Genomic DNA, 10,117 nt, shown 5'->3' on the forward strand with positions numbered 1-10,117 from the left:
TCAGCTCCTCTGCTGTTTCTGTTTCATGCAGATATTTTTTATGCATAGTTTCACAAAACTAAAGTCAAACCATTCTGTTTTTGCTTCAAATTTCGAAATTATACAATCTAATTTAGTTTAAAAACTCCTGGTGTTGCATGTATGCAGCATCTTTGTTTGGATCGTGATTAAAATGCAGCGGTTGCCTCTGATTTTAAATGTTAAGAGCACAGACAAGCCTTAGTTTGTTTATATGCAGAGTTTCTTTTATTTGTGTTACTTATTTATTTGATTTGGGGCTTCTTGTTATTTACATTTACATTATATTAAAATTGTGTTATTTAGCAAATGCTTTTATCCAAAGCGACTAACAAATGAGGACAATAGAAGCAATCAAAACAAATAATATGCAAGTGCTATATTAGTATATTATTATAGTGTTATATTTCAATTTCACAAAGAAGCGTACAGTATTTTGTCCAAGCAATAATAAAAGGACACATTTAATTTATAATTTGTCTTTAAAAAAATTGAATCGAATCGTGAGTTGAGTGAACCGTTACATCCCTACTCACTAGCAATGAACATCACAAGAAAATGCTGAAGTGTGAATCACCTTGTAAAACAGCAGAATGAAGTTGATTGCAAAGGCCACAAACAAAGCCAACATTCTCATGTTGTAGAAATTTCGTGCAAAATAGTTCTGCGGGAGGAGAGAGAGACACAGCGTCAGAGCACACGCGTGTGTTTCGAGCGATCGCTCCGGAGAGTCTGAGATCTCCAGGCTCTCACCAGCAGCTTGCGTTGGTAAGCGATGATCTTCTTCCAGAAGGCCGACTCCTGCAGATCAGGCTCATGGTGCTGTCTGACCTTCCTCTTCACCGCTTCCTCCTTCTTCTTCGGTGCTTTCTCTCCGTTTTCCCCTCTTAGAAAGGCACGAATCAGAACTCAGTATGCAGGTGTCATCAACACTATCGTCTACACATTTCCACCAACGGACTTACTCGGCTTTCTCAGGCACGGATTTGGTCTCCTCCGCAGCTTCACTGTTGTCTGCTGAGGATGAAGAGCCCTTCGTCTGACAGAACCAACAGCGAAAGAGTTAAAAACCTCACAGATTCATGCAATGATTGGAATCGAACGGATCTTTTATGTTCCAACTTGTCTTAGTCCTGTGTCAAATGTCCTTTCTAGTTTTTGTCATATTTAGTCAACCTGTCGTGTTTGTTGTTTAGTTAAGGTTTAAGTCTTTAGTTAAGTCTGGGAATTTAAGTCTAGTTTTAGCCAATAAAAATATTTCAGTCATGCTGCAAAACTACTTTGCTAAAAATGATAATCGTGATTACGGATCATGACTGCTGTAATTTGAGAGATGGCATCAGAATCACTGCACTAAATCAAGAGTCACTCACACATGCTTTATTTGAACTCATCTAGTTTCCTGATTTGTTATATGTGTCCCTGCAGCACAAAAGCAGTGTTGAGTCGCTGGGGGATATTTGTAGCAATAGCCAACAATACATTGTATGGGTCACAATTATACATTTCTCTTTTATGCCAAAAATCATTAGGATATTAAGTAAAGATCATGTTCCATGAAGATATTTTGGAAATGTCCTACCGTAAATATATCAAAACTTAATGTTTGATCAGTAATATGCATTGCTAAGAACTTCATTTGAACAACTTTAAAGATGATTTTCTCAATATTTAGATTTTTTTGCACCCTCAAGATTCCAGATTTTCAAATATTGTCCTATCCTAACAAACCACACATCAATGGAAAGATTATTTATTCAGCTTTCAGATGATGCATAAATCTCAATTTTAAAAAAAATTACCCTTATGACTGGTTTTGTGCTCCAGGGTCACATTTAAGAAAGAAGCCCTGACTCTGGGATTTAACTCTTGACATCTGGCAACTGCAAGCATGAAAACTCTTGGAAGTCTAATTCTTTAAGCTACATAGAGTTTTTATTTTTCAAACTACATTTTAGTCTCGTCTTTTTTCCGTCAGTGACTAAAAACACATCTGTTCCATCTTCATTTGACCCTCTAACTCTAGCACTTTCTATTCTATTTTAATTCTACTTTATCTTCTTTTTTATTTATGAAAAAAACTAACACTAGCTTTCTATTTTTTCCATTAAATCTACTTGTTTTTCTTTGTGTGTATGTGTGTGTATATATATATATAAATACCTTGCTATGTGTACTGCTTTAGGCTAACCGAGACTTGTCATTTGCACTTATATAGTGTTGCTCTTTTGTTAGTTTTGATTGCTTCTATTGTCCTCATTTGTAAGTCGCTTTGGATAAAAGCGTCTGCTAAATGACTAAATGTAAATGATATAGCATGTTGATATAGTCACTGTAATGATGTCAGTGTCGTCTCGTCTCAGTCATGGAAAAAGTGGTCGTCAATGAATATGTTTGGAAAAACAGCATTAACCTTAGCACCCACCGCATCAGCACTGTTACCTGGTGTCTCCTGCGGAGGTCTGGCGAGGGTGTAGGCGGAGGAGGGATGGGTGTGTTGAGCAGATCTGTGAGGCTAGCATTCGGATTGTGAGGCATCAGTTTGTACTGCCCTCCTTCTCTCTTCAGGTCCAAACCGAATATATCGGACAGGAGGTCGGTGTCGTCTGCGGCCACCGTCAGATCGGCCAGGTCTTCCTCGGGTGAGGTTCTGTCCGTGGGTTTCTTCTCGCTCTCCTCCGTCTCTCCTCTCACCTCGTCTTGAGTCGGATCAGGCATGTTAGCCAGGAGCTCCGACACCTTCATGGTCTTGGCGTCCTCCACCAGACTGCCTCCGAGAAAGCTGTTGTAAACGATCCGGAAGAATCCTCGAGCGACGCTGAAGGCGAAGTGCAGGAGTCCCAGCAGCACGCTCCAATAGAAGGACACTAGTGTGGTCACCATGTCCTTCACTGTCATCTTCTTGGCTTTCTTCACCTGCTTCTTTAGGCTCTTCATAGACAGTACTTTCATTAAGAGCATCACGTTGTATCGTAAGGCAAACAGAGCTGTTCGTACTGTGGTGATGGAGAAGAAGCCCATCTCGGGACTCTCCTCCTCGGGTTTCTCTCTCTCGCTGTCCTCTTTGCTGGCCGAGCGCTCGCCGGCGTCGGACATCTGCGCCGCCAGCTGCATCTCGAAGATGGTGTCTTCGCAGAAGTTAACAAAGAGCTCCATCTTCTCCTTCTCGCCGCCTTCGTTCACCACGTCGAAGATGAACTGCCGTTTGGACTCTTTGACCTGCGGCTTCTCCCATTGAGTGCGGCTGGACTCGCTGATCTCGAAGTAGACGCGCTCGATCCGTTTAGCGCTGCCCATGATCTCGATGCGGCCTAGGTAGGGCTGGAAGTAGTTTAGCACGCTCTCGGCTAGCTCCAGGAAGGTCTGCAGGCGCGAGTCGTGGGGCATGTGCTCCGAGAGGTTGGTTAGAAGGACAGCCACGTTGAAGCCGATGTCCTTGGCTGGTTCGTGGAAGCGTTCGACGAACTCTTCATAATCTAAGAGCTCGTTTTCGTCGGTTTCGGCGCAGGAGAGCAGGAACTCAGTCTCAGATTGGGTGTAATGTTTATGGCTCTCCATGGCCTTGTGGAAGTCCCTCTTGGAGATGACGCCTTTGCCGTCGGGGTCGTACTCTTTGAAGGCGTCTGACGACGTCAGATCTTTCAGTTTGAGGAACATGTCGAAGAACTTCAGAATCATCTCCACGTTGTTCGAGGACTCCACCAACATGTCCACCATCTGCTTTCCAATGGTGCCATTCACAACATTTCCTAAAACCAAGGGAAAGACGATCGTTTCATGAGCATTACTAGTCAATCAATCCACTAAGTGAACTCACCTTCCAGCATGGACAAGAGCATCACGACCATATCCTTCTGAAGATCCATGAGCTCCTTCAGCAGCTCGATTTGGCTTGAATCCTGCAGCAGCAAAACATCACAGTAACTCCGAGAAGCGAGCAGGTAAACAGGGGCCACTGCTTCATGGCATGCTGTATTTGCAGAAGCTTTGCTGTGTTTGTTGAACTTCACTGTAGATGTTTACCTGAGACAGCTTCATCTGCATATGTGCGAAAACGTGCAAGAAACCAACAACTGCGTCCCACAGACGGCTGTGAGCCAGACTCTGCTGATTCCCCGTACAAGGGCCCTAAAACCACACAAACAACAGGATCATTCAGATTAATGATGGAGATTTAGGGCCAAAATGCAAAAAAAAAAAAAAGCATGTCTAATCAATTGAATTCATAAAAGTGTAACAGTTTAATAACAATAATAAAATGAAACCTATTTGATTTTTTTCTTCTGGATGCAAAACATTTTTCGTTAAAAATGGTCACAATCAAATTAATTTATAAAACTTTTTAAAAACAACTTAACCTTTTTCAAATCAAATGAAAATATAGCAATTCCTTTATAGCAAAACATTGCATTTTTATTTTTTTAATAAAAATAAAGCGCTGTTGGTAACACTTTACAACAAGGTTCCATTAGTTAAGGTTAGTTAATGTATTAACCAACATGAACAACACATTTATTAATCTTTGTTAATGAAAATACAGTCGTTCATTGTTAGTTCACACAGTAACTAATGTTAACAAGCACAACTTTTGATTTTAATAATGCATTAGTAAATGTTAACATGAACTAAGATTAATAAATGATATAGAAGTATTGTTCATTCTTAGTTCATGATAACTAAAGTAGTTAACTAATGATCCTAATTGTAAAGTGTTACCGCGCTGTTCAACAGAAGTTTACAGTGAAAACATGGATGATATTATAAATGATAATCATGTTACAATAATAATTGTACTATTATACAACAATTGTTATTATACAATTACTATACAGCAATAATAATAATTGTATTATTATTATTAAAGATGATTTTCTCAATATTTAGATTTTTTTGCACCCTCAGATTCCAGATTTTCAAATATTGTCCGATCCTAACAAACCATACATCAATGGAAAGCTTATTTATTCAGCTTCCAGATGATGTATACATCTCAATTTCATAAAATTGACCCTTATAACTGGTTTTGTGCTCCAGGGTCACATATTAAGTCAAAATTTGCCAGATTGCATTGATATTCTACATTATGCAGTAAATTATATTTTAATGACTGGATGCCTAAGTTTTCCCCATTGTGTAAATCATAAACACTGGAGATCCTCGGTGCTCTGATGACTTCTGAGCTGCTCTGAAGCGCAGCAGAGCGATGGATCACACCTGAATGTACTCTGTGAGCGTGTTGAAGACTTGTTTGGCTACATTGATTGCTTTGGAGAAGTTGCGCTGGCCTTGTTCATCGATGACCTCTTTCCCGGAGTAGTACCAGTAGAAATCACTGATGGACTCCTGCGGACACGCAGAGCACACGTGTGTCAGATGTGTGTTACGAGAGCGTGATCCTGACGTGTTCGCGGAGCAATCGCTCACCTGGACTCGGAGCAGGTAATCCACGGTGGAGATGATGATGTTGACCGTCGTGTTGTTCCCCGTCTGTGTTCTCAGGTAGTTCTGAAAGTCTGATGTACGGACACACAGTTACTGTCACTATCAGAACAGGCAGAGCTACATCATATGTGTCCCTGCAGCACAAAAGCAGTGTTGAGTCGCTGGGGGATATTTGTAGCAATAGCCAACAATACATTGTATGGGTCACAATTATACATTTTTCTTTTATGCCAAAAATCATTAGGATATTAAGTAAAGATCATGTTCCATGAAGATATTTTGTAAATGTCCTACCGTAAATATATCAAAACTTAATGTTTGATTAGTAATATGCATTGCTAAGAACTTCATTTGAACAACTTTAAAGATGATTTTCTCAATATTTAGATTTTTTTGCACCCTCAGATTCCAGATTTTCAAATATTGTCCGATCCTAACAAACCATACATCAATGGAAAGATTATTTATTCAGCTTTCAGATGATGCATAAAAATTGACCCTTAAGACTGGTTTTGTGCTCCAGGTTCACATATATTACAGACATAACTATAGGTCACCAAGTCACTGGACATTTGCTTACTAATTTCACTAGCAGGTGTGTAACGTCTACCATTCACAATCCAATCAAATCTTCCTCTATAATCCTTTTCCACTCAGAAGTACATGAGATTATAAAACTATAATGTTCCACTATTGACTATATTCAACACTATGATTTGAAGCACACTACTACACAGTACCAGGGTTTGTACTTAAAGTCATAGGTAAAAAAAAAGGAAAACCATAAAATAGTTGCTTGAAATAAAGCATTAACATACATTGAAATCAATAAAATGTATTAAAAAACAAACTTATTTTATTTCAGTTAGTTGCTAAGACAAAATTATTTTAATTTAAATTAGTTTAACTTGATAAAATTAAAATACCTACAACTAGAGCTAAAATAAAACTGAATAGAAACCATATAAACTACATAAAAAGCATGTTCACCTGTGTTGATTTTATATAATCATAATATATGTATCAGAGATTCAGACTCTGATTTGTATTTTTTATATATAGATGATTTTTCTTTTTTTGATATGGGTATGTTCATTTGTAGATGTGTACATTATGCTAACGTTTCTCTATTTATTTATTTTCTATGTTATTTATTATAATTTTTTTGTGTATCATGCTTTAATTTATTTTGGCAGAAATGTGTGAGAAAATTTTGTTGATGCTTTGGAAAAGTTTGCAAGTAAATTGTTAGGAAAAAAACTAATAATAAAAAAAAAACCCTAACTAAAATAAAAAACCACTATACTAGTCTCTCAGAGATGCTAGAGTAGACCTGGGCGATAAAACTATCGATATTTATCGACGGTACACCTTCTTCGATATCGATATAAAAAATGTTCGATATAGTGCAGGATATAGGCACGTGCTCTGAGTGACGCAGACAGCACACACAAACACAAACACATGCTGAGTGCTGTGCTGCCTGTGATGAGGAGATTGTGAATAAAGAATTAATATTAGTCGAGTTTAAAATAAACATTTGCATTTGAATGTTAGATGTGCGTTAGGGAGCGTCATCAGTGGAACACGAGATGCGGTGATAATGAAGTAATTAATTAATTAATGTTTGAGAAACTTGAAATAATTTGAAAATTAATTAAATTAAAAATAAATGTGTAAAATAAACATACTTATACTTTAGATGACAACTTCCTGATTCAATAATTCTATTACAGTATTTTTCACAAATAAAGAAATATTTTAAAATATATAAACAAAAAGAAAGTAAACACTTTAACCAACAGGGCAGTCGGTAATCTGGGAAGTTTGTGTGCTTTGGGGAATCATATTTTTTCAACTAAAGCCAAGGTAACACTAGTTTTACATGCAGCACGCAGTAAAAATGACACGAATACGACAGTGCGCAAATGCATAAATCAGCATAGTTTGAAATAACGAGTTTAAAGTTGATCACGCGTCTCCAGTGAAGCTGAACTCAATCCTTCTGTCCGGATTCAATTCGCACGGATCGACCGTCACGCAGAGCACACGCGATCAGGCAATATACAAATGCACACTTCACAAGATCTGGATTCGACTAAGTCTGCAAGGTTTGTGAAATTAAATGTTCATTAGTCATTTAAAGGTTTGTTTAAATGATACGGGTATTTGCTGAATGCTGATGGCAAACGAGAAAGTATTATGTCTGCCTTTCTGTTACTAATAATATAAAAGCAAACGTTATAATACTTTTTGTATACCTTTTAATTCATTTGTTCAGCAGTTCTATCTGATTATTAGATAGACTTCTATCTGTATTAGGCAGAACTGTTAAACGACGACAACGAACAATGAAGAGGGAGAATGTGAGCACTGTCGTTTTCAGCGCCGTCGAAATAAAAGTCCCGCCTCGAACACATCGGCCAGGCAGAAAAACGTATCGGCCGATGCCGATATTTGAAAAATGCCAAATATCGGCCTGCTGCATTTTTTTGCTCATTGCGCCCTCCTGTGGCCTCGGGAGACAAGACAAAAATGTCCTTAAGACCTATTTAATCTGCATATAAAGCATTAGAAATTAGATATTTGTTTAATTTTCATTGTGTGTTTGACTGTTAAAACAAAAAATATTTGTTGTTTGTCTCAATAAATTGGGTTAATTTAAAAATACAGTGGTTAAATTAAAAAAAAAAGTCTATTGCTCTGTTTTAAAAAAGGTTATAAAAATGTCAATAATTATCGATACCGAACGATATGAAACATTATATCGTTGATACATTTTTTAGCTATATCACCCAGCCCTATGCTAGAGTAACACTCGGTGTCAAAGCGAAGCGCGGATGACGCGGCGAGACTCACCGGAGTTGTGTCCCTCACAGAGCAGCTGCAGGAAGCGGAAGAGGTCACAGGTGAACTCGTCGTCTTGCATGACCTTCTCACCTGCGCAGCAGCAGAATCGTGTGTTAGAGGCACTGTGATCACGAGCGTGTGAACACACAGACTGTAAATGAGCTCTGGGATGAGGAGGATCATGAGAGCAGCAGTGCTTTCTCCTCCGTCTTCAGACGCCTGCTGTCAGACTCCATCAGCACAGAGCACTGACACCAGCATGATGGGCTAGCGCTGAGACACCAAACCTTTAAAGCGCTACCATACCAGACGATGTGCTGCTATAATTTATTCATGCTTGACATGAGGTGCTTTATTATTATTGTTGATTGTTGTGGATTTGTGGTTTTATTGGACTTTTGATTCTGTGCAGCACTTTGGAACAACATTGTTTTCTATTTAAATGTGCTTTAAAAATTTAAAATAAAAGCTAATACAACATTCAGAAATGTCAAAATCCATTGATTTAAGAATTAAAATGAAATCTGAAATTTTAAAATTAATTCTGGTATTGCTTTATGGGTGATGATATTAGTGTGTGTGTGTGTGTGTGTGTGTGAGTGAATGTGTGTGTGTGTGTGTGTGTGTCAGTGAGTGTGTGTGTGTGTGTGTGAGAGAGTGTGCGTGGGAGTGTGTGCGTTACTTATCATGAACTAACAATACACAATATACTTTTTACAGCATTTATTATTAACCTTTGTTAATATTTTGTAACAAAAATACAACTATTTATGTTAGTTCGCAGTGCTTTAATAAATGCAAAGTTTGTGATTTTAAACAAAATTAAACAAAGTTAGTTTATATTGTGGAAGATGTTGGGAAAATATTTGGAAATATTCTGGGACACACATCGACTGATAGTTGTTGGTTTCAATATTGTGCATGAAATGAGCCGCCCTTCATCCATCAAGCAACACAGCTGTCTAATAATGTTCAGCTGTGGCTTGTAACAAAAATACAACTATTTATGTTAGTTCGCAGTGCTTTAATAAATGCAAAGTTTGTGATTTTAAAAATGCATTAATGCTGAAATTAACATTAAGTAGAATAAATGCTGTAGAAGTAGTTCATTGTTAGTTAATAAATGGGATCTAACTGTAATGCGCTACTAGAAATTATTATTAAATATCATATTTGATGCATTTAATAAAGTTAAAGATAGAAAAGCCGTCTCATATTACATTGAGGAGTGAAGATTAGATAAAGAAAATGAATGATATTAACTTTATTGTTGTACTGACAATATATTATGTTTATATTGTGGAAGATGTTGGGAAAATATTTGGAAATATTCTGGGACACACATCGACTGATAGTTGTTGGTTTCAATATTATGCATGAAATGAGCCGCCCTTCATCCATCAAGCAACACAGCTGTCTAATAATGTTCAGCTGTGGCTTCAGCCTGAGAGATCTGACAGAGAGACGTCTGGAGACACACGGAGGAACAAGATGGAGAATGTTTCTAAATGTCACAGGATTTGAGCTCTCAGCTAAACACAACGATCAAAACCTCCAGGAGATCACACAGATATGTTCCTCTCACAAGCCGACCTGAAAGTGCTTGACCTTTCTTTAGTTTAGAGTATCTGAGTGATTCTGGTCCTCCCTACATAGACAGCATGTTAGGATGCACAGGCTGCTCCATACGGAAGAAGGCATCATCGTGTTTCATTAAGGCCAAATTCATGTGTTCTTCAACAGTGAAGGCAATCTCTATGACGGGTGAAAAAATGAGAGAAAAGCCCATTATTAATATACAACCCCC

At 37.9% G+C, this 10,117-nt stretch overlaps 1 protein-coding gene across 1 annotated transcript in view; it reads right to left on the reverse strand.

The window, feature by feature from the left end:
- Positions 1 to 10,117, reverse strand: part of ryr2a (ryanodine receptor 2a (cardiac)) — a 128,078-nt gene that overhangs the window by 12,924 nt on the left and 105,037 nt on the right. Inside the window, 9 exon segments of the mRNA XM_016257042.1 lie at positions 596 to 682; positions 772 to 904; positions 984 to 1,057; positions 2,461 to 3,767; positions 3,836 to 3,917; positions 4,042 to 4,146; positions 5,233 to 5,361; positions 5,443 to 5,531; positions 8,320 to 8,400. Of these exon segments, the coding sequence (XP_016112528.1) occupies positions 596 to 682; positions 772 to 904; positions 984 to 1,057; positions 2,461 to 3,767; positions 3,836 to 3,917; positions 4,042 to 4,146; positions 5,233 to 5,361; positions 5,443 to 5,531; positions 8,320 to 8,400 (2,087 nt within the window).

Source organism: Sinocyclocheilus grahami, unplaced genomic scaffold, assembly GCF_001515645.1.
Source record: "Sinocyclocheilus grahami isolate Dianchi unplaced genomic scaffold, SAMN03320097.WGS_v1.1 scaffold1505.1, whole genome shotgun sequence".
Classification (NCBI taxonomy): Eukaryota; Metazoa; Chordata; class Actinopteri; order Cypriniformes; family Cyprinidae; genus Sinocyclocheilus; species Sinocyclocheilus grahami.